The sequence below is a fragment of the Lissotriton helveticus genome, chromosome 2_2 (genome assembly GCF_964261635.1).
Source record: "Lissotriton helveticus chromosome 2_2, aLisHel1.1, whole genome shotgun sequence".
In the NCBI taxonomy this organism is placed as follows: Eukaryota; Metazoa; Chordata; class Amphibia; order Caudata; family Salamandridae; genus Lissotriton; species Lissotriton helveticus.
The window spans coordinates 298,919,776-298,945,187 of NC_136060.1; the positions used below are offsets into that span (position 1 = coordinate 298,919,776).

Consider the following 25,412-nt stretch of genomic DNA (forward strand, 5'->3'; position numbering starts at 1 on the left):
CTAAAATAAATACTAAAGGACCAACCCTAGGTACTGCAACAGTTTAGACTTCTGTGTACCAACTGTGAAAACAACCTATTATACTGGGAAAACCAGTAACTACAGAAAGTCTTTAAATCCTTGATAGGTCCCAATAAAACGGTGCTGTAAACTGTAACAATAGCTCTAGAATACCTATGAGATATTAATAAAATATAACACAAAATAGGAAAGACTAATTAAATAGGCATTCGGAACATACAGAGATGTGAAACAATAATTAAGTATTAACAACCTTAACAAAACAGCCGTAAACAATGTCAATATACAATTTTGAATTTTCTGGAGAGCAAAAATAAGACTACTATTGCTTCTTTAAGTAACATCTGCAGAGTAAATGTAAAAGGAGATTCTAGTACATTTTAAGGTGCAGTACAGGAAATGTACAGTTTGTCCTTTGAAACTTTGTTCTTCTTTACTTGTTTTCAAGTTAAAAAAAGCCTTCATACAGAACCCCATCAACATTACATCATACTTTAAACAACATTAAAGTAAAGAGATGTATCTAAGAAAAATATAAGATAAAAATAGAACATTAACTAACTGATATACTCAGTTGATCCACAATGACTGTTTTGTTATGGTGAGGAAAATTATAATTTCAATAAACCTAGTTAAAACATGTTAGAGCAAATAAATATTCCAGATATCCATTTTTTTATGTAGTGTGTTTTAGCAAATAAGAAACAACTCAAGGTGGCAAACACCATGATCTAGATCCCTGCTAAAAGCAATTTATTTTTAATCCCCTTGGTACATAAAAAACTATTCTTGGGTAAATGTGCATTACCTGTACACTAGAAAGACCAGGATTTGGAAAACCTCTTGAAAAGAATGGCTTCCATAATTTTGAGTTGCTTACGTCAAACTTTATACTCATTGGAGAATCATATTGTTGAATGTTGAACCAAATCTAAAAGAGAGAACATGGTAAAGTTACCTGCTTAAAGTTTATTATGTATTATTAGATTAGATACATTTGACTTGGAAAGTTAAGCCTAGAAAGAAATATAAACCTTTTTTTCAAAATGTTAAGAGATATGCTTGCAAACAAAGAGTGGGTTGAATTGTTTAAATCAAATTAGTACACAGATCTTCACATAGGCTCAAATTACTACATCAAAAATAGCTACTGACAGCTTGAAAATATTTTATTTAGAATAGCTGAAAAACAAAGTCAAAGTGCAACAAGTAAGTGACCTCCGAATGGGGAATCCTACTGCTTATGTTTGGCAGAATCAAAGTTCTATGTACAACAGTATAGCTAATTCCCCTGTACATTTTTGCCTGGTCGTTTGTGTCCCGGAAGGATTCCAGTTCAGACCCACAATATTTAGGTCCACAAAAACACATTTTTGTGACTGTCTCATCCTATTTCACAGAGTAAGTGTACATTTCACAAATATTTAACACATTTGTGATGTCAGAAAGTATGCAAGTATATTTTAACATGTTGCAAATGCAGGCTGAAAGGTGGGGTATAGGGTGACCAATACAAAATGTCAGAATACCAGCGAAGATGGCACTTTGAGAATATTCAGAACACTTCTTCAAATGTTCAAAACAGACGTTTACTTAATCTTGATCCGTTGAATGTACACCTTAAACTTTAACTCCATGCTTGCGGCGCATTTTCCCGCGGTGCGCTGAAGTTTTTAAAAACCCGCGGTTCATGACGAGCTCAGCTCGTCATGAGCGTACGAGAGGCGTACCTCATGACGAGCCGAGCTCGTCATGAGCGTCGAAGGGGTTAATACATTCAGCCCAAAAACATAAAAACTCTCCCTCTTCTTCTTCCTCTCAGAAAACCTCTAAATGATCATCAACTTCATCATTTGAAAAAATATTGACATCTGTTGAAAATATCCATGTAATACATGATACCCTTGTTTCAACTCAATATATATCAGACAGTTCTCTGAATAACACAATATGTGCAAATGTTAGGCACAACCAGTAAATAAATAAATACATACCTACAGTTTTAATGCTCACTTTATTTAATTGATTGTTTCAACCTTATCTATGAAATCTTTGAAAATACCTAATAAATCGGTTCATGAGCATGTTAGCTAATGGCAAACCTTGCACCCAACTATACAAAGAAAACGATGGATACAATATTTTTATTGCATTTTCAGTAGCTGTATATGCAATAACAACCTTTGAAACCTATAATTTGACACTGGTTAGACACACTGTACATTTTATCGGTCTCAGTATTAATTAATTGGATAGTCTCTAGTGGTACCAAGCCAGCCAAAACATATTAGCCCATATTTTAAATGTCCTGCCACAAGCCCATATCTTTTCAAACCTGTGGGCATTCTTTAACTGTGTACTTTGACTTCTCCACCGCACCAGTCCAAGTTCGCAGTCAACTGCTCCAGCCTCAGCACTTCCGGGCTTCGCCACATTCCTACAATGTCTCTTCTGGACACCATTAATGCCTCGTTGCACAATAGTAATCCGTACGTAGGAAGGTTTGTACTCCCCAGATGTAAAGTGTGACCATCTGCGGTCTTAAGGTCACATCCTCCCGGTCACCTCTGAGATTCAGTGACACACCTGGGACAAAAAGGGATAAATGAACAAACTATCCCACGGTGTGTGCAATATGGCACCAGTGCAGGATGGATGGATTGCTTGAATTAATCTCAGCCACTGGTAATTACTCAGGCCGCATCCAGTCCATCAATATTTTGCAAACCATGTCACCTCAGTTTGGACCCACCCATATGCAAGTTGGTATTGGAACAGTCCAATCCAAACTGCAGGGCCAGGTCCTTCCAGAACCTAAATACAAGCAACCCATGGCCCATTTCACCCTCCTTAGGGTTCATCAGTCATGTATGGCTTTTTTCCAGTAGCACAGTGTACCCGGGACCCATGTCTGGCCATACCTGTCACATTTCTTGCATCACACTCAAGTATCTATAAAAGTGATGGATGGAATGGAATATGTGAATTAATTTCAGTCACATGCAATTATCGGTGGCTGTATCCCAGTCCATTGTTATTTGAGAATGATTTGAATATGGCTGTGTCCAAACTGAGCTAACATTGTGTGCAAAATATTAATGGTTATGGCTGTCTATAAACATCTCCAGAACAATTTAGAGAATTATCAATTACAATAGCCCAGTCATGTAGGTATACAACCAGGGAGAAGTACTAAACTTGAACTGTCAACCCTAGATGATTTGATGGTCTTGGTCACAGAAGAGATAGCAATCTGCATTCCTGCCACTTTTCTGGGCCAATCCTTGAATGTTTAAATGTGGAGTGCCTGAGCAGTCTATCTTATCACCACTTTCATTCAGTAATTATGTATGAGACTTCTGGTGTTGGCTCTACACTAATTAGGCTCATATTTGTACATGTAAGCTGATGATACCTGGTTATCTTTATTATTGTCAAGAATAATAAAACACCACACATACTTTACCCGGATATAAAAGAAAAACTGTCTAGGGTTCGTTAGATGATGAATATTAAAACAAATGTTGAAATCAAATCCTATGAAATTTTTCTAATCCCAGCTGACCCCCATGCACTTAAGAATCTTGTCTGGTGAAATGAAATGTCTTAGCCCTTCTAATTCAGTAAGTAAGTTAGGCACAAAAATTGCAGAGAATCCTTTGCTAGACTTACTGGTTACTAAGGTTGCCAAAATATGTTTTGGGGTATTTAAGATGTTGAAAACCTTACTTCGCTTTTCTGACTGACTGACTTCATATTGTGAATGGACCAAAACAGGCACGACTGGACAATAGCAACTCAGTCTATTCAACGACTCCAAAACAGACCATCCTTCAGCTGCAACAGGTGCCAAATGCAGCTACACAACTTATTACCAAAGTCTCAAGAGTCAACCATATTCCTCCACTCCTGTATGAGAACTGCACAAATATGTGCAGACCCACTTCCAATAAAACTAAGACCATTATTTAATCTTTTGTTAAGCTTTATAGATATTTATACTTGTACACTCCTGAGTTTTTGGCAATATTTCATCTTGGTATATACCTACGCATTCCCTTCTTTCAAAATCACAGTCACTTCTCTCAATCTCAAAATGCAGGAAGGACAGATTCAGTGACCAAGCCATTTAGGAAGCGATGGCCAAATAATTGATTGCTCTACCTGTTGATCATCAGGAAGAGTCAAACCTGCTATGATTCAGGAAATCTTTAAAGGCTTTTTTGTTTAATTACTGAGACCGCCTCAAAGATTTGGCGTATGTAGTACATTACCTTAAACCATAGACAAAAAGAAATAAACACAGAGTCCCATTCACAAAGATACTGGTGCTCAAGTAAATATGAATTTGCAACCAATTAACAATTCCCAATCTGTGGAATCATCCTGTGCAGAACTGCACAAATATGGGACAGCCAGTGTTCGACCTGGCATTTCTTGGTGTGGTTACCCCTGACATTTTACCTCTACCTCCTCTATTTTTGATGTTGTGATGGGTTTCTTTTTTGCTGGCTTACATGCTTTGGGCACTTTTCCACTGCTGATCAGTGTCAAAGTGCAAGTGCTCCCTGTATAAAGTGTTACGGTAATTGGTTGTCCATAATTGGTATGTTTGCCTTACTAGTAAAGTCCCTAGTAAAGTGCACCATGTGTGCCAGGGCTGGTAATGCAAATGCTACTAGTGGGTCTGCAGCAATAATTGTGCCACCCATACAAGTAGCCCTGAGAAGAGATCTCAGGCCTGCCACTGCAGTGACTGTGTGCAGTTTGTTAACTGCCCTGTTGTCTTGGCAAGTGCACCCACTTGCGAGGTCTTACCCTCCCTTTTAATGCACATCAGACACGCCTATACTAGGCCCACGGTACCCCCCTGGGCAGGGTGCAGTGTATGTGAAAGGTAGGACATGTACTGAGGTGTGTACCATGTTCAAACAGTGAAATACTGCCAAATTCATTTTTCACTGTTGCAAGGCCATCTTGCCCCTAGTACAGAATGGGGAATGCTGTGTCCCATGTTTCCAGCATATCTTCCCATAGGCATAAGATGGAGAGATGGAGTTTAGTATGCCTGAACTCAGAATTTAACAACACATCGTTTTGTGAAGATGGTTTTTGAATTGTGTACTTAGAAACCACACTTTTAGAAGTGGCTGGTTTCTGGTCTTAAACCATCCTGTGTGCCTCTGCCTGGTTGTATATTGCCTGCCTGGGTTTGGATGTGACAGGGTCTGGGAAGTGTCCTGAGCCCAGGGAGGAGAAGGCGAGACAGCCACAGGCTAGCCTGCTTTGATGTGGGGGGAGGAGCAGCCCCTTAATGTGAAGAGGGCTGTTTTGTTGCCACCAGAAGATTACTCTACTTCCTGCTGAACGTCTGGGCCCCAGACCCTAACTATCAAAGGAGGAGGGTGTGCACTGGCCAGAAGACCCCCTGGTCTGGTTTGGACTGAGGTCAGAGCCCCTGAACACAACAACTTCAAAGGCATTTAGGGGTATAAATGTAAGAGCTGAAACCCCTGAACTCAAGACTGAACTCCATACTGAAAAAGGATTGAACCTACTTTGTGCTCAAGAGGAACCTCTGCCAAAGAAGAACAGCTGAAGAGAATGAAGAGAAGGACTGCCCTTGCTGTGTGTTCTGGGGCTGGCCAGCAGTTCTCTGATTTGACTAAGGAGAGGACAAGGGACTTTGATGTGTGCTGTGTCCACCTGCTTCTGAGGATTTTGCTGTGTACTGTGTCCTGAAGTAGTGTGTCTCCAAGGGCCTGAGGAGAGCTGGTCCCCTGTTGTGGAAACTCAGTAACATAAAACTTTCCAACAGTATCTCAGTGACGCTCGGTGTGTGTGGTGTTTTTGCCCGCCTGAGACTGCTGTGTGGTCCGTGGTACTGTTTACGAGGTGCCCCGTGATCGCATTGCCCCCGCAGCGTGAAACATCGTACACGCTGCTGTATTGCTGTTTGTGGCCCGAGCTGTCATCGTAGCTGAGGCTGTGAGTAAGGATCACCGCCGCCGGCCCAAGTCGCAACGTGCTGAAGGATTTCTTGAAGCCAAGAAAGTTGCAAGGTGAAAGGGATTGTGATCGTTGTTCATCAAAAGGAATCTGCCTAAGATCATCAACGAAGTAGACGGCAGCGCCGTAACCCGTTCGGATATAGCGTCACCTGGCAAAAGAGCTGCAACGTGATCGGGATCGCCAAGCAGGACGTCCGACGAGCAGGGAGAGAGAGAGCGAGGCAGGGCACCCCCCCAGGTAAGGCTTGGACTCGGGTCAGGAGCCGCAAGTGTGTGTGGCCAGGGGAGGTGTGCAGGAAGAGTACAGGAGTGCTCCGAGCTCTCTCCCGATGCACCGCGTTAGACGTGCTAAGTTTTCCAGCTGCCCGCATCTGCCCAGCAGTACCAGGGCCACCCCTTTAAGCTTATGACCATTGTCTCTGGCGTTGGGGCCTATTGGGGGCCCGAGCTGACTGCGCAGATTACGAACCGCATTATTATTGCATTACAAACTGCCTGATTCTTGCATTGCGAACTACATTATTATGTCATTACGAACTGCTTAATTTTTGCATTCCGAGCCACATTATTATTGCATTACGAACTGCCTGATTCCTGCATTACGAAACGCATTATTCTTGCATTACGAACTGCCTGATTCTTGCATTAAGGACTGTCTTATTACCACATTATGAACTGCATAGCAGTGAATTAGGACTGCATTAGAGATCGAGAATGGCTCAAGAACCTACAAGTGATTGCTGGCCTAAGTGAAATATTACGAATACGCATATGTTGGATTTCTATCGTTTGGTCTCATCGTATTTCTTTTTATAAAGATACAGCTATTTTTATGAAACCGGTGTGGTGTCCTGTTGTGGTGTTATCACTGTGTTACTAGGAGTGTGGTTGCAAATACTTTACACATTGCCTTGGTTATAAGCCTGGCTGCTCGTGCCAAGCTACCAGGGGGGTGAGCAGGGGTTTTCTAAGGGTGTGTCCCTCCTTACCCTGACTAGAAGCAAGGATCCCTATTTGAACTAAGGTACCTACCTCGGCCAACTAGAGACCCCCAGTTCTAACAGCCAGAACGAGATACGCACTCACTGTGCACACCTAATAGGCAACTTAAACTGATCTCTGTTCTCATTTGGCATACCTGACTGCACAAGTGAGGGAGTTGGATAAAGAAAGAGAATGAGAAAGAATTTGAAGGCAGCAGGATAATGATGTTTTTATTCCTTTCTACAGGGGAAAAATTGTCAAAACTGTACATTATAAGGCATGCCGTGAGGACTTCAGGTCTTTTCTCAAGGACAGCAGGGTCTACTCACTAGGCATAAAACTAATTTGGTAGAGTATTATGTCCCAAGTAATTTTGATGACTAGATTCTTAATGGTGCTTGGCAACATGACTCCATAAAAGAGATGCTTATAGCTCAACGAGCATAAATGTGTGCAGGTGTATTTGGCCTGGACTCGTTTGAGCACAATACATTTTGATTGAACTCAATAATGGTTGGCCACTATGTGTTCAAATCCAAACTTAGATCTGCTACAGGGCACATTATGATGTTGTTTCAAGTAATTCTGTGGAGAGGAAGAAGCTTGTCTCAACCAAAATGCTGCCCTTCACTGATACAAGATGGAGGCTGAGATACTGCCATTCAGACAGCAGGGTTCACACCTCTACCCCACCAATGGCTAGGCCAACTCCCAGAATGTTCGAATGGAGTGGCACTTATCAACACCCAATTCTTAATAAAATGGCAGGAAAAAAAGTTAGATCTATCAGCTCAAACTCATTTGCAGAAGCATTAGGTTATGGAGGGAGAACACACTTACGTTTTCAGCATTAATCAAGCACCCGACACTTTGAAGTGGACAGAATGTGTCATACTGGCCATAAAATCGCCCTTTACTTGGATTCCAAATAAAGTACTGGTTTTGCTCTAGGCTGAGTACATATGAAGTTGGTCCCTGAGAAGAAAACAAAATAAAGTGTTATGCGCAACAATGAAATGATACACATTCATTCCAAATTATGTGCAATACCCCCATTTCTAAATAGGAGTTCCAATACTAGGAAGTATTTTCTCAGTTTTTTGCTAAGACGATTGAACGGGAAGTAACTGTACACACAGCAGAATTAAGAAAAGGACTATTAACTTTATCCCACTTGCTCTAACAACTCTCCATTGTTTAGCCATCACACTAAGACACCTACGGGTATGCGCCCGCTATACAAATTGCATATAACATAACATAACACAACATGTCATCAGAACCTTTCTCCAATATATGCTTTGTTTGAAATTTGCCCTTTCTGCAGGCTCACCCCAGATTTTTCACCTTTTGCAGTACTCTATATTTTTAATAGCTCTAGAACTCTGTGCACTTTACCCCTGCTAAAGTCCCTTTGTTCCCCTTTCAACATAGTAAAATTGGCATTCCCCTAATTAGCATATTTAACTTGCCTAGAAGTTCTAGTACATGGTAAAAAGTGTACCCAGGGCTTGTAATTTAAATGTCACTGGTGGACTGCAGCATCCAATGTGCCACCCACTACATTGATAGTGTAAACATGAATGCAGACTTACTGTTTGTAGCCTGGCTGTTGCAGTTTTAAACTGCAAATTTTAATTGTCAATATAACCCTTTTTGCCAGGTCAAACCCCTCCTGTTAAGTCACTTCAATGTAGGTCTTATTTCCCATAACAGAGGGTGCTTTGTAGTTAAACGTAGGACAAGTAGGAATATGTTGTTATAGTGAAAAGCATCAAAAGCTATTTTCACTGTAGCAAGGAAGGCTATTCCAGAGGAAAACACTGGTTACAAATCAAAGTCTCACTGTCAGCAAAACACATTCTCTAAACTGTCTACTAATAAATGCTCAATCGCTCTCTAAAAACAAATATCACATCTACAATCTTCTCACCGATGCAAACCCAGACATACTATTCATAACTGAATCCTGGTTGGGAAATGATATGGCTCCAGTCCTGCATAAAGCCGTTCCTCTAGGCTATCAAACGATCACCCAAAATCGTATAGGCAAAAAAGGAGGTAGTCTAGCTGTTGTGTTCAGGCAAACATTTCATATCACTAAACTTGACGACACCTCCATAAAGAATTGTGAGGCTCTTCTAACAAGATACAATCCTAGTCTTCCTCCTGTAACATCCTGCTCCTTTACAGACAGAACCCCACCCGACATTCCCACACACACTTCTAGACACAGTCAAACCTGATAACAATACACTCCAACCTATGCGTTCTGGGTGACCTCAACCTTTGGTTTGGCACACCCAATAAGACCCATCCAAAAACAATAATCACTGGCCTAGAAGCACTGAACCCGCATCAGATTGTCCACAAACCCACACACATCACTGGACATATCCTAGATGTAATTTTTGCTAATACCGAAATAGTTACCTTTCAAACTATAACTCCAGTCACATGGTCAGACCACCATTTGCTTGCTTTCAAACATCAAACAAAACTAAGCGACACACCTAAAACCACCTTACGTGCACCCACCTATCAACCGTGGAACAAACTCAATTGGGAACACTTAGAAACACAACTAACATCCAGTACAGATCAGGAAACAATACATTCTGTTAAAAAACTATGTGAGTGGCTACAGGTAGCTTTTGAGATCCTGATACCACTCAAAACCCCACAACAGAACAAAAGAAAACAAGCACCTTGGAGAAATACAGAGATAAAAGACATAAAACTACAAATTAGAAAGCTGCAACGTGCCTGGCTCAAAACAAAAAACAAATCAGACAAACTTCACCAACAGAAAATTAACAGACTATACAAGTCAGCTATCAAAAAAGCAAATATAAGGTACTATACAGACAGAATTCAAAATACTAAATGTGCAATTAAAGAATTCTATAAAATACTCAATGAATTTCATAAACCAAATTGCCTAGAAGGAAATCATCCGGTTACTTAAGATTTTACTGACAAGCTGGTTAATCATTACATGGACAAAGCAGACATGTTGGACTCGCACTTAAAACAGAGACAAAGCACAAGCACTAACCCTTTTACAAAACAACAACCCAAGAAAGCTCTAACACAGCCTCTCTATTCCTTCCAACACATTTCACACAATGAATTTATGGACCTGGTCAAAGCAAGCAGGCCTGCAGGCAGCCCTTCTGACTCGTATCCACCATAAAACGTTAAGAGTAGTCTTCTAACAACCTCTGCTGCCACTCCATTAGGAAGAATCATCAATAATTCCTTAACTACCAGAATATTTCCGAAAGAACTCAAAAGTCATACATACTCCCTTTACTCAAGAAAACAAACTTGGACCCGCTGAACCCTGACAACTACAGACCCATTACTAATCGACCTTTTCTGGGCAAACTGATAGAAAGATAAGCATGCGCCCAGATGTCACAATTCATTGAAGAGAATGCCAAACTTTCAGACTTCCAAACAGAATTTCGTCCGAGAAGAGGCACAGAATCTTTTCTCCTTGCCAACTGGGATGACCTGAAGAACACATTTGACAGCAACAGGGTTGCTGAGCTACTCCTCTAGGACCTCTCGGCTGCCTTTGACACGGTCTGATACAAAGACTCTATGAAGCCAGCATAGAGGGGACAGCTTTAGACTGGATCATGTCCAACTTCAGAACAGAACTAATGTCATCCATACCCCACCTTTCTCGTCCAAACCGTATTTCACAAAAGCTGGCATCCATCAAGGCTCTATAATCTTGCCCATGGTTTTCAACATCCACTTGAAGTCATTACCGGTACTGATCAATTTCAACTCACATGCCATAACTATGCAGAGGAGACGCAAATACTCTTCAAATATAATGCCCCAAAGACATTGGAAACTCGCCAGTTTTCAGTTGTCTCAGAGCCGTGGATCAATGGATGACTTGGAGCCATCTCAAATTGAATGCTTCGAAAACAGAAATATTCATGTGTGGTGATTGGAAACATTATGACCCGCTTGCCGCCTGGCCTGATGGACTGGGATCACCGCCTAAAGTAGTGAAGGATGTAAGAAACCTCGGAATGACATGGACTCCAAGATATCGATGAATGCCCAAGTGGACAAACTAGCAAGATCAAGCTTTGTTACCAAAAAAACTCTGCAAGGGATCTTACCCCATTTGGGATTTCCACACAAGGTCCAAGCTACCATCTCCCTTGTTCTGTCCAAACTCGATTACACCAATAGCCTCTACCATGGATCACCTTTAACGACTATGAAAAGACTACAACGGATTCCGGGCTCGGCTGCCAGACTACTCTTGCATATCAAGCTGCAAGACCACATTTCCCCTGCCTTGAAAGCCCTGCATTGGTTACCGGTTGCCAGAAGAAATGGAATGGGATAGCTCTTCATCGGTAATAAAATCACCAAACACATTCATCATAGGAACCTCTGCTCTAGAGTGGCACCTCGTCTCAAAATCCCAAGATACAATGAAAAAAACCATGGGTGGCACATCCTTCTCTGTTCAAGCAGCCAAAATATGGAACACTTTACCCCCACAACATAAGATCCACCGACAACCACCTTATCTTCAGAAAACTACTCAAGCACCATACGCAAACAGAAATATACAGCATATCCCTCTGTATATAAGCATTTATGTGTACTATAGATATGTACCTATTGCTTTGTATAAACATGTAGAATAATTATGTTTAAAAAATATTAATAAATAAACAAATTTTTAAGTACAACACTTGAAAACCAGAGTTTATCAAATGCATCTTTAATCTACTTATACTTCCTTTATGCATCTATATACCTTCCATCTACTTTGATCTATATATTTATTACCCCCCCAAAAAAGAATAAAAACATATTATATGCACTACCCTACATATTTGCGTCCTTTCACCCGATGCCCATTGATATAGCACTCCAAAAACTGTTCGCCTGTAAACAAGGCTCTCCAAAGGACCCCTGCCCGGCACTACTATTTAGTTCTTTAGCCCCCCTCATTATTTCTCCTTTGAATTTGATTTGGAACACCTCCCTGCGAACTGGGGTTTTCCCTTTACACGGGAAACAGGCAATGTTAATACCTATTGTAATAAAAAGGATGCGGATTCTTCTGTTTTTAAAAACTACCGCCATATTTCTCTTCTTCCAAGACCAGCCAAAGTCCTGGAAATTGTAGTTCAGGAGCAATTATCGAGCTATCTCAAGTCCTGCCATCTCTTACATGACTCGCAGTCCAGGTTTAGATCCGGATATAGAACTGAGACTGCGCTGCTGGAGGTTTCTGAGACCATTCGCAAATGCCTGGACACAGGCGAAGCAGCGATGCTGGTGCTTCTCGACCTCTCCGCGTCATTCAATACAGTCGCTCATGCTATTCTGCTTGAGTGACTTCACAGCCTCGGGACTCAGGGTACCCCTCTGGCCTGGATCAGATCCTTCCTAAATGGCTGCACTCCACAGGTCTTCCTTCAGCCATTTGTTTCCGAGGAGAAACCACTGAGCTGTGGAGACCCGCAGGGCTCTGCGCTGAGCTTGCTATTTTTTAATGTATATCTCTCTCCTCTAGCCTCAGTGGTAGAATCTTGTGGTGTCAGAGTGATTTCCTATGCTGGTGACACACAATTGGTGTTTTCATTTAAGGATCCCTCTGAAGCAGCCTTCTCTAATTTCAGATGCTGTTTGTGTAACATCTCCACCTGGATGGCATTAAACACATTTAGGCTCAACCCTGATAAAACTGAGGTGCTATTTAAAAAAAAAACAAAAAAAAACCTCTGCTACTATTGTGGTGGCCATCGGAGTTGAACCCCCCTCAGGAACCTGTGGACTCAGCCAGGAATCTTGGATTCCGGTTTAACAACAAGTTATCCTGTAAATCTCAAATTAACCCGGTTTTCTCAGTGTGTTTCGGTAAATTACACATGATTTGCATAATTCTCCCTTTGCTCGCTCGGGAGTCTCGTCGGACAATCATTCATGCTCTGATTACCTCACATCTGGACTATGCAAATAGTATGTACACTGGGTCTCCTGCTTACCTGATCAAATGCTTGCAGATTGTTCGGAATGCTGATCTATAACATCCCCTATCGCCATTCAATCTCTCCCCACCTAAAGAAGCTCCATTGGCTTCCAGTGATGAGAAACATTCAGTTTAAGTCGCTTGTTTTGGCTTTTAGAGCATTGCAGGGTCAGTGCCCAGCCTACCTAAGAGCTCGACTTAAGCATGCTCAGTGTAATCGCTCACTCAGATCGTACCATTTTCACCTCTTGGTGACTCCCCATTTTCGCCGCTACCGAATGGGTGGCAGAGCTTTTGCAGTGATTACGGCCAAAACCTGGAATAGCCTACCACTGCCTTTGCGTATGGCTGAATCTGAATCCATTTTCCGACGCGACTTGAAGACCTGGCTGTTTCCCAACTCTTAGCCCGTTATTGGTACCCGCATCTGCCGCCTGCCTTAGTGCCGGGACACCCCAGTTGGGGGTAGCTATGCGCTTTATAAGTTTAAAAAATAAATCAATATTTACCCTATTTTTCACCCTATACCTCTATTAATATCTTTAATCTACAAATACTTACTTCCTTTATGCATCTATAAACTTTCCATGTACTTATGGATCTATATATTTATTACTCTTCTAATTCAGCATATCCAATGCACTACCATATTTCTCACCCTATACCTCTCTCAAGATATCTTCTACCTCCACTCTCTGACTCATCTCAAACCTCTTTCTACTACTCTTTCTGATACACTAGCCTATTTCTCACCCTATATCTCTATCAATATATCCATTACCGCCACTTTCTCATTCAACCCAAACCCTGTACCACTACTATGATCCCCAAATGAGCCCTTTCTAGACTCTCCCCTACTCTACCCCTCCTTGCACCACCTGACACCTCTTTTACTATATTGATCCCCCTCAAAACAAGCCTTTCTAAACTGTTCCCTCTGACTCTTCCCCTCCACGTCCCTTATTACTCATCCCAAGCCTACCACTACCGCTATGACCTCAAAAAAACCCAATAAGAAACAAGCCTAAATCCTTCACTCTTCTATCCCTCCACTAGCCTTTTCAATCGAAATAACAGACTAACATGTCCACTTCTCAAATTTCATATTACACTATATAATTCACCACTAGTCCTTTATGGGTTCCAAAGTAGCGTGCCACACGCTGAAAAAAGCACTTTGACACCTCATTAGAAGTAGCAAGCACTATATAAATGCAAACCTTTTCCCTCTTCTATCCCTCCGCTATCCTTCTCAATCCAAATAACTGACTAATATCCACCACTCCAATTACTTTCATATTTCACTATACTAATTCACCACTAATTCTTTATGGGTTCCGAAGTGGCGTGCTACTCTCCGAAAAAGCGCTTCAACACCCCTTTAAGGGTAACAAGCGATATATACATATATATATATATATATATATATATATATCCAAGAAAGAAGTGACTCAAACAGATAGATTCACCAAAGAACAAAAATATATTTCCACTACGTTTCAGCTTCCGCCTTCCTCAGGTAGTTTCAAGATGGTAAGCTCAGTGGCTGCACAGATGACACAGCTGAATTTTCAAAAAGCATCATGAGTGAAAATTCCATTTGGAATGTGGAATCAATGCAGTTCTGAGAGTTCTTGAGATATGCAGTAATCAGGTTGTATTGTCAGTAATGTTTAGTCCATCTGGATGCAATGATTTTAAACGGTACATCCAGAAGTTTTCCCTGGAGTCCAGTAGTTCTTCCTTTGAGACATGTTCCACGGGGAAAATCTTCAAATCTGATAGTGAATGATCCACAAGGTTAAAATGATTGGCTACAGGCTGGTCAATTTTCTTATTAACTATTGCTGATTTGTGGTTCCTGAATCGTGTGCGGAGGTCATTCACTGTTTGGCCTACATATTGTTTTTTACAGCTTTGCCGTTGGCACTGAATCACATAAATAATGCATGATGAGCGACATGTTAGATGCTGCCTTATTGCATAGGTTCTTTTGGTAACATAACTAGTAACTGATGAAGTTTGTAAAAGGTATTCACACGTGATGCACCTTTTAGAGTCACAGCAATGAACCCCTGCATTTGTTACAGCTTGCTTGAGTTCAGCTATCACAATAAGAGATCGTAAATTTGGAGCTCTGCGGTAAGCAATGACTGGCGGTTTTGGAAAAACCTTTTGCAATTTTTCACAAGTGGACAGTAAGGGAAATGTTTTTTGCATTATATTTCTGTAGTTGGGAGCTGATGGATGATAGTCAACTACAAATGGAGTTCTGTCACTTTTGTTTCTGGCGTTGGTATTCCAAATAAGTGCTTCTCTGGGTAATTGCAAAGACTTGTCAATTTGTTGCTGTATGATATGCAGAGAATAGCCTCGCCTTCTAAATAATGCAGCAAGCTCTTGTAGATGGTCTTTACAGGTTTCCTCATTGCTGCAGATGCGTCTTATTCTGAGTGCTTGGCTGTAGATGATGCTCAGTTTAGTGTGATGAGGGTGACATGAAGTCCAGTTTAGATACAAATGAGCATCTGTAGGCTTGTGGTACAGATCAGTTGTAATTTTGTGTTCATGAATGGGGACTAGCACATCCAGAAAAGGGAGATGATGCTTCTGTTTGGTATTGCTGCTGGTAAATTTGATGGTAGGATGGATATTGTTGATATTAGCTGTAAATTGTTCCAATGTTCTACTTCCTGCATTCCATATTATAAATATGTCATCAATGTATCGTAGCCATACCAGTGGTTTGATGCTAGAAGTAGCAAGTATACTGTTCTCTAGTTTGCCCATGAAGATATTTGCATAGGATGGAGCCATCCGAGTACCCATGGAAGTTTGAGTCACTTCTTTCTTGGATATTTTATTTCTTTGTGACTCATTGTATCCTTTGGGATCCAGATTTTTGCCCTGGCTGGCTGTTGTTTTCTTGTGATCCTTCATCTTCAAGTATATATATATATATATATATATATATATTCACTGAAAAAACCATAGGTTATAGACCATATATAGTTAGGAATTAGCATTTAAAAAACCTTATTTTACTCACACAAAACCATTGAAATTCCATATATAGTTAGTTGCACTAACTATATATCGCGCACCCGCAATCCACTGCTGATCATGTCACATATTACATCATTCATGACATGGTCAGTGACATCACTGATGACATCACTGATGACATCTCAAATGACATCACTGATGACAACATCCAGTGACTGTATGTTTCTGTAAATTTAAAATATGTCTTACATATTGAAGAATGAGTGGATGTATAAGTGTCTGGATGAAGGATTTAGTAGGTGCGTGACTGACTGTATGAGTGAGTGATTAAATGTGTCTCACTGAATGCATGGGTTAGTGACTAAACTGTCTTAATTTGTGCATCATTATGTCTGTTGTTCTGTAAACTGCTGCATGTGTTGATCATTATCTATACGAGAGGCTATATGTGTTATTAATTGGTTGCCCAAGTATTTCTATGGGAGATTGAGTTTGTGTGGGGGTGGCTGGAAGGTGTGTGACTCTATGCATAGATGTGTGAGCAGTTTATTCACTAGGTGTATGAGTTCAAGAGTGCATGTGGAAACAGCTACATGGGCAGTTGACTGTGTGCATGAGTGTATTGATGAGTGAATGGATATCTCAATGCTACATGTCATAGTAAGTACATATGTAAAACACAGTACATGTGAGAGTTGGCATATATAAATAACTGTGCATGAGAGCCACTGAATGAGTGAGTGGTTGTATCGATCATTGTGAACTTGTATCAGGGATTGTATAAGAGAGTAAATATGTGTTAGTATATGTTTCAATAAGTAAGGTGTGTTTAACTGTATAGTTGAAGAAATGGAGGTGAGATTGTTTCTTTGCATGACTGACTGGGTGTGTGAGTAACTCCATGGATGAGTGGCAGTGTGTGAGTGTCTGTATACACTGAGTGTATCTAAGGTTATATTAGAGTCTGAAGAGGTTTATCGTATTAGCACAAGAATGATGTCAAATGAGATGTCATCAGTGATGTCATCAGTGATGTCATTTGAGATGTCATCAGTGATGTCATCAGTGATGTCACTGACCATGTCATGAATGATGTAATATGTGACATGATCAGCAGTGGATTGCGGGTGCGCGATATATAGTTAGTGCAACTAACTATATATGGAATTTCAATGGTTTTGTGTGAGTAAAATAAGTTTTTTTAAATGCTAATTCCTAACTATATATGGTCTATAACCTATGGTTTTTTCAGTGAATTTTCAAGGTTTTGTAAATGCTAATTCCTAACTATATATGGTCTATAACCTATGGTTTTTTCAGTGAATTTCAATGGTTTTTTAATAGCAAATATCATAAGCTGTCGAATGTCAAGTACGTGGTAAGTGAAAACATTTTCGTGTTTATGCACACTGATCTGCTTTGAATGGTGCCCCCCCCCCTCATTTCTATTAGGAGTACTCTCTCTTTGCAGATAGTGAAAGGTAGTTAACGCAGGCGTTTGCCCCCGTTGTAATCCGTCGTGCCTGCTTCTCTCTCCATTTGATTGATTGTTATCCAAGTATTTACTGTTTTAGAATTAGTTCTCTTTGGTTCATTCTCTATTTACAAACAAACACAGAGTCGCAATACTCTGTTTAGTCTTTGCAGATAACGAAAAATCGTGTAAAAAAAAAGAAAAGGAATCGAGCAAAATCAGTAGGCCACTAATGGGATCTCTTTTTGACCTCGCTAAAATAGAAACATTAGGAACAACCCCTCATGACAAATACAAAACTAGTGAGATGAACTGAACTCCACACAATGATGGCTGCAAAACAGCTCGGCTCCGCCACCCACCCCGCCCAAAATAACGATAAAGAACGGCTGCCATGATTGGTTGCGGAATGACCACGACGGAGCTACGAAATGGTGCTGCTCTCATGCTAACCCCAGCTTCAGTCTGAAACATCCAGAAACACTGTAGACTACCAATTCGATCAGTTCCGGTAGCGCCCCAATGTAACCCGGTAGAGAAGAACTAGCCCTCCCCTCTTTGACTGATGGTTCTTGTTGCCTGTCCCTTCTGTTGCCATTTAACAGAACTATTTAGCCTGCTGAAAGGGGTTGTGTTCCGACCGCTGGTTGGTGGAGACATTTTGACTATATTCTGTACCTGCGTTGTCGCGTAATGCGTCATATGACGCGCCGCGTTAGCGCATCCGGAAGTCATCCGGGGCGCGCAGCGCGTAACGTAAGCATAACAAGTCATGTGACTTGTTAATAAAACTTTTCATTGGTTCATTTTACTTTTCTTATTGTAATGATGAAAGGCTTGGTCATATGACCTAAAAATTACGCTTTTCATTACTTCCGAACATTATTTTTTCTTAAATATATGTTATAATGTTCCAGGCTAATGTACTTTCCCGGAAATTTTACAACTGTCCTGCAAGTAAAATATATTCTTTTTTCGAGAAAAAGAGCGTTTCTTCGTCCCATGACGGAGCCGTTGAGCAAAAGAGGGTCGACCTGCTGTCTTAGTCGCCGATACGCCTGAATATGAGATTCTTATCGATCACTTTATGTTGCAGGAATAGAAAACACAACAGCCCTTGACCATTTATCTTTACTGCGTTCCTTCGTATTATACCTTTTACCCTTCATGTAATTGGTCTGCTTTATTTCACTTGCCTTTTAATGATTCTAAAACAGTCACTATTATTAAAAACTTTACCAATGTATATAATACTACTACCATGTTTTCTTTTAAAAACCTTTATTGTGAAAATGTCATTATACAAATACGAGCCTATAACCACGTGGGCCTGCCACAGAGCAAACTGTAATCGTATATGATGAATAGACATTTACACTGTAGAGGAACGTAACGGGCGGGCCATTAGGTTGCAAGAACTAAGGTGTCTAACAGTTACGGAATCGGTGGACGTACATTTTATAATTAAAATACGACAGGGCCAGTTACAATAAAATTATCTAGATATACATTTGCGGGCAAGTACCATGGGTGACGTTAATTCGAACTTTCAACAGTACAGTAATCAATAACACATCAGAACTTAATATCAATAGGGATGTCGAAATAGTCAATCAATTCTCGTCCCCGCCCGCCATGTGCTTCAAAACTGCATACGTATCTCGTGATTTCAAGGTTCTGCAACCAGTACACAACAAGGAGTTACGAGTCCCATTTATTCCGGCGCCATTTTGGGCGAGGACGGGCAGGTCCAGGATATAGTCAAAATGTCTCTACCAACCATCGACTATGATGATGTTCATATGCTGTATTTATTAGAGTAACACTCATCTGTCCACATGAAATTAATTTGCCACAATCTAAACATGTCATTTTAATCTTTCCAAAGTTCTTCTAAATATTTGGGACCGTTTCCCTTGCCTCTGAAGCTCTCAGTGCCACTTCTTTGATGAATGTACTAGCAGGTCAGGGGTTCTCCTCCAAATCTCTCTTTTATGCAGCACTATAATTAATTGGTGCCACCTCTCCATATGACGATGCATGGTATAGTTACCACAACTATATTTTTTTTCGGTTCCTCTGGAGAGTTCATCGTGGCAGATGAAGCGTGTAACGTACCGGGCATTTACCTTTTTTTGCATGTACAGGAAAGGAAAAAAAAATCGAGCGTCCGAGTTCTAAGGTGTCCCAGGGCCATTTTAGTGGACCAGGCCCAAATCCAAAGAACAGGCCGCCATTTTGAGAGTCCTCTTGCAGCCGCCTGTCGCTGTAGCATCAAGAGCAGCCGAAACTCAGCTGAATGGCAACTGAAACGGTAAAGGGGCGCCCCACTACAGCAGACGAGCCTCCACCTAGGAAGGCCCATTCACGCCGGCTCCCCCCCCCCTTCGGGCACCCCACGCCGTTATTCGGAGCAGTATTGTAGGATGGCCACACCAGTGCGGCAACTTGCTAGACATCACCTCGGTGGTAACCGAATCTCAACGCCTTGTGGTGTCTTCTATTAAAAAAACATTGTTATGCTGCCTTCGACCTATTCGCCGCAAGTGCGCACACAACTCAACTGCATAGCTTGCTAGACACCACCTCGGTGCCATCCGGATCTTGGAATGTCAGCACCTTTTGGTGTCTTCTCTTCAGAAAATATTGTTGCGCTGCCTTTGGCCCCATTCGCACATCAGTCCGCTACTGACGCCATCTCACAGGCTAATGGGGCGCCCCACGCCGACTTTCAGCATTGTAGAATGACCACACCAGTACAGCAACTTGCTAGACATCACCTCGGTGCCATCCGGATCTCGGCGCCCCACTGCAGATGAAGTGCCTCTCAACTATGAAACCACCACGGTGACATCCGGATCTTGGCGCGTTGTGCTGCCTTCGGCCTATTCGCACATCGGTCCGCTACTGACGCCATCTCACAGGCTAATGGGGCGACCCACGCCGAGTTTCAGCATTGTAGGATGACCACACCAGTACAGCAACTTGCTAGACATCACCTCGGTGCCATCCGAATCTTGGCATCTCAACGCCTAGTGGTATCTTCCATACAAAAAATATTGTTACGCTGCCTTTGGCCCCATTCGCACATCAGTCCGCAACTTAGACATCACCTCGGTGCCATCCGGATCTTGGCATCTCAGCGCCTTGTGGTGTCAGTCAGAAAATATTGTTGCGCTGCCTTTGGCCCCATTCGCACATCGGTCCGCTACTGACGCCATCTCACAGGCCAACGGGGCGCCCCACGCCGACTTTCAACATTGTAGGATGGCCACAGAAGTGCGACAACTTACTAGACACCACCTCGGTGCCATCCGGATCTTGGCGCGTTGTGCTGCCTTCGGCCTATTCGCACATCGGTCCGCTACTGACGCCATCTCACAGGCCAACGGGGCGCCCCACGCCGACTTTCAGCATTGTTGGATGGCCACACCAGTGCGGCAACTTACTAGACACCACCTCGGTGCCATCCGGATCTTGGCGCGTTGTGCTGCCTTCGGCCTATTCGCACATCGGTCCGCTACTGACGCAAACTCACAGGCCAACGGGGCGCCCCACGCCGACTTTCAGCATTGTAGGATGGCCACACCAGTGCTGCAACTTGCTGGACACCACCTCGGTGCCATCCGGATCTTGGCGCGTTGTATTGCCTTCGGCCTATTCGCACATCGGTCCGCTACTGACGCCGCCTCACGTGCCAACGTATTTTCTACGCATTTTATACCCTATGCCGCATAACAGGTCATGTGACTTGTTTATAAAACTTTTCATTGGTTCATTTTACTTTTGGTTTCCTAATGATGGAAGGCTTGATCATATGACCTAAAAACAACACTTTTCATTGGATGAAAACTTTTTTTTTTTCCCAAACGATGAAAGCCCCACCTTGTTTCTGGATGTTTCAGACTGAAGCTGGCGTCAGCATGAGAGCACCACCATCTCGTAGCTTCGTCGTGGTCATTCCGCGAGCAATCATGGCAGGCGTTCCCCACCAGAAGCCTGCAGGAGTCGGGGCCCCCAAATCTTTTGATGAATTCTCAAGGCGGAGGGGACGCTTTCGAGAATGGGGTCCAAGACCTAGCAGACAAGCGTCCGATTTCCAAGGTGTCCCAGGGCTATTTCAGTGGACCAGGCCCAAAAAGGAAAGAGCCTGCCGCCATTTTGAGAGTCCTGTGACAGCCGCCTATCGCTGCACCGCAAGAGTGGGCGCAACTCAGCTGAATTGCGGCTTTTGACACAGTGGACCAAAAACGGACGGAATTGCAACTGAAACGGTAAAGGGGCGCCCCACTACAACAGATGACACTCCACCTGGAGAGGCCCGTTCACGCCGCCTCCCCCGGGGCGCCCCACGCCGTTATTCGGAGCAGCATTGTAGGATACCAAAACCAGTGCGGCAACTTACTGGACATCACCTTGGTGCCATCGTTCTGCTGCCTTGGAACTATTCGCACAACAGTTTGCTACTGATGACCCACCCCCCGCGACGCCCCACGCCGTTATTTGCTGGGTGGCAACTTACTAGACATCACTTTCGTGTCATCTAGATTTCGGCGCGTTCTGCTGCCTTGGAACTATTCGCACAACAGTTTGCTACTGATGACCCACCCCCCGCGACGCCCCACGCCGGAAATCTGGACGTTGTGCTGCGTTGGGACTATTCGCACAGCCGACCGCTACTTCGTTGTTTTTCCCTAAAAATGTTTATATGTTATTACTATTTTTGTTTTCTTGTATATATTTATAAATTATTAAAGTTTTATAATCTTACTACTTTGTCGGAGTGCTATATATTTTTAATGTGACACATAATTGTAAAAACTTTCATGTACAAAGAGTCATCCCTGGAATCTTCCGCTTCACGCTCGGTCCCCTCCCCAATCACAATACAGGATGGTTTTCAGATAATAGCAACGCTTCTGCTGTGACGGATCTCATCGAGTGTGGGCCTTGATCTACTATAACTCCTTTGAAGAGGGGTGATTCTTTACAGCTGTGGCCATAAACTACATCTGCAGGGCTAGCTGATAGCCTAGGACCGGCCTGGACAATCGGACACAGAGGAAAAGAAGTGTCAGAGGGTGCGGTAGTGAATAGGGCGAAAGGGAGGTGTCGGGCGGGCACAGGGTGTGATTCTCAGGGAAGAGCAGCGCAGATGGGGGGAGGTTTATTACCCATGCATAAGACAGAGAGCGGGGGTGACCACTGCCTGGGTGAGATGCTTGCGAGGGTGGGGAGCCATGCTAAGGATCGACAGCGTGCACAGAGTGGGTCTGGTCAAGGCATCTAAAATGGCTGCCGTGCACGACAAAAGTGTGGCATTTGAAAAAAGACAAGATGGCGCAGACAATGTTTTTCAACACTTCCTGATTTCCTTCGAATCGAACGTTAACAGACGTTGGGGCATATTACCAAAGTTAAGCGATATTTATCCCTAACGATGCATTGCAAAGATTTTTTTACCGTCAGAAATTATCGCAGATAAACCTTGCTATTATCAAGGTTTATCGCAAATACGATAAAAAACTACCGCAATGCATTAATATCGCTGAAAACTCAGCGATATTCATGCATTACCGAGCTAATGCTCTTAGCCATGTTATCCACCTCCCATTGGATAACATGGCTGAGAACTCCTCAGGGCAGCTGTTACTTTTTGGAGATATTCGCGCTTATCTCGAATATTTCCAAAAGTTGATAATAGGAGATAGCGATGTTAGCGACTGTTTCCAGTCGCTAACATCTTGGCATGCCCACTTTGCATGTCATTAGTGATAAATATCACTCACATGCAAAGTGGGGCCCAAGATGGTCGCTATCTCCTACTAGCCGTCGCTAACTGGTGTTAGCAACAGCTAGGTAATACAGATATAATTTTATCTCCGCGAAGCGGAGCGCTGTTACAGATATATATCTTGTTTTTGAACGTTAATTTCTCAAAATGCACTGAAGCACATATATTGAGACCTAGCAAAGGCACATCGGGCTACCAGTCCCTAATATTTTACCAAGTTTCGTGCAAATCCATTCAGCCGTTCGATTATTATTATTATTTTTTTTTTTTGCCCCGCGGGGCCCTTTTAAAACCTCCACATCAAACCTAGGGGGTCAGCGAGGATCTACTATGCCCCCTTATGGTCATTTGCCCCTTCGCTTTGGCCTCCTCTTGTCTCTCGATCCTACCGAGAGACAAGATGGCGGCCGCTACGTACTGTTTGGAATGTTTACAGACACCGGAGAGCCAATCAGCTTCGCAAAGCTCCGTAACGCGAAAAGTACGCGAAGCGGTGCGCTGTTACAGATATATATCTTTTTTTGAACGTTAATTTCTCAAAATCCACTGAAGCACATATATTGAGACCTAGCAAAGGCACATCGGGCTACCAGTCCCTACAATTTTGCCAAGTTTCGTGCAAATCCATTCAGCCGTTCGATTATTATTATTATTTTTTTTTTTTGCCCCGCGGGGCCCTTTTAAAACCTCCACATCAAACCTAGGGGGTCAGCGAGGATCTACTATTCCCCCTTATGGTCATTTGCCCCTTCGCTTTGGCCTCCTCTTGTCTCTCGATCCTACCGAGAGACAAGATGGCGGCCGCTACGGACTGTTTGGAATGTTGACAGACGCCGGAGAACCAATCAGCTTCGCTTCACAAAGCTCCGTTGCGCGAAAAGTACGCGTCCTGGAGCGCTGCCCGGTCCGCTGTTACAGATATATATCTTTTTTTAAACGTTAATTTCTCAAAATCCACTGTAGCACATATATTGAGACCTACAAAAGGCACATCGGGCTACCAGTCCCTACAATTTTGCCAAGTTTCGTGCAAATCCATTCAGCCGTTCGGGCTAAAAGTGAGGCCAACCGCCCTATGGAAAACTCAATGTTAAAAACACGTTTTGGGACCCCCCTTTTTTCTCGACCCCCCCTGGACGAACCCCCCCCCAATTTTCAGGGGCTGCTCAGAAACAAAATGTGCCATTTTCCTGAAAATTTCAGCCAATTCCGTCCACAAACGCCAAAGTTATTAGACATAGAATTTTCAAAAAACCCATAGAGAAAAAATCCTAACTATATATACCTACTGGCGACCGCCAGTAGGTAATATATATATATATATATTACCTACTGGCGGTCGCCAGTAGGTAGTTATAGTTAGGATCGATTTCCATAGGGAAATCGCAACATTCTATTTGGAATAACTTTGGCGCCGGTTGAGGAATCAGCAACTTTGCCTCGCGGCGCTCCGCTCCTTCCCTGAAAGTTTGGGGGGCATTCGTCAAGCGGGGGCCGAGATAAAAGGGGGGTCCCAAAACGTGTTTTCCCCATGTTAATTTCCATAGGGCGGTCTGTCGCACTTTTAGCTCGAACGGCTGAATGGATTTTCACCAAACTTGGCAAAATTGTAGGGACTGGTAGCCCGATGTGCCTTTGCTATGTCTCAAGATATGTGCTCCAGAGGATTTTGAGTAATTTAGGTTAAAAAAAATTTATATATTTAGAGCCGCGCCCCGGTACGCGTACCGGGGAGCGCTCCGGGCGCGCCACGCGACTTGCGCACGGCAAGCTGATTGGTTCTCGGGTGTCTGTAAACATTCGAAACAGTCCGCAGCGGCCGCCTTCTTGTGTCTCGGTAGGATTGAGACACAAGAGGTGGCAAAAATCAAAGGGGGAAATGAGCAAAAGGGGGCAGAGTACACCCCCCCTGATCCCCTAGGTTTGATGTGGGGGCCATAAAAGGGTCCCGCGGGTAAAAAATTAAAAATAAAAATCGATTTTCGCGGGGGGGAGCGCCCGGTACGCGCACCGGGGAGCGTACCATGGAGATAAAAAATGACAGACTTTTTTTTAAATATTTTTTTGGGATTTTTTCCAGGGGAAAAACAAAAACAGGGA

At 42.8% G+C, this 25,412-nt stretch overlaps 1 protein-coding gene across 1 annotated transcript in view; it reads right to left on the reverse strand.

Moving 5' to 3' along the window:
* Nucleotides 1-25,412, reverse strand: part of CC2D2A (coiled-coil and C2 domain containing 2A) — a 527,307-nt gene that overhangs the window by 35,063 nt on the left and 466,832 nt on the right. Inside the window, exons 32-33 of the mRNA XM_078678452.1 lie at nt 7,857-7,991; nt 830-952 (exon numbers count right to left, since the gene is read on the reverse strand). Coding sequence (XP_078534578.1) covers nt 830-952; nt 7,857-7,991 — 258 coding nt within the window. The remainder of the gene's footprint in view (nt 1-829; nt 953-7,856; nt 7,992-25,412) is intronic.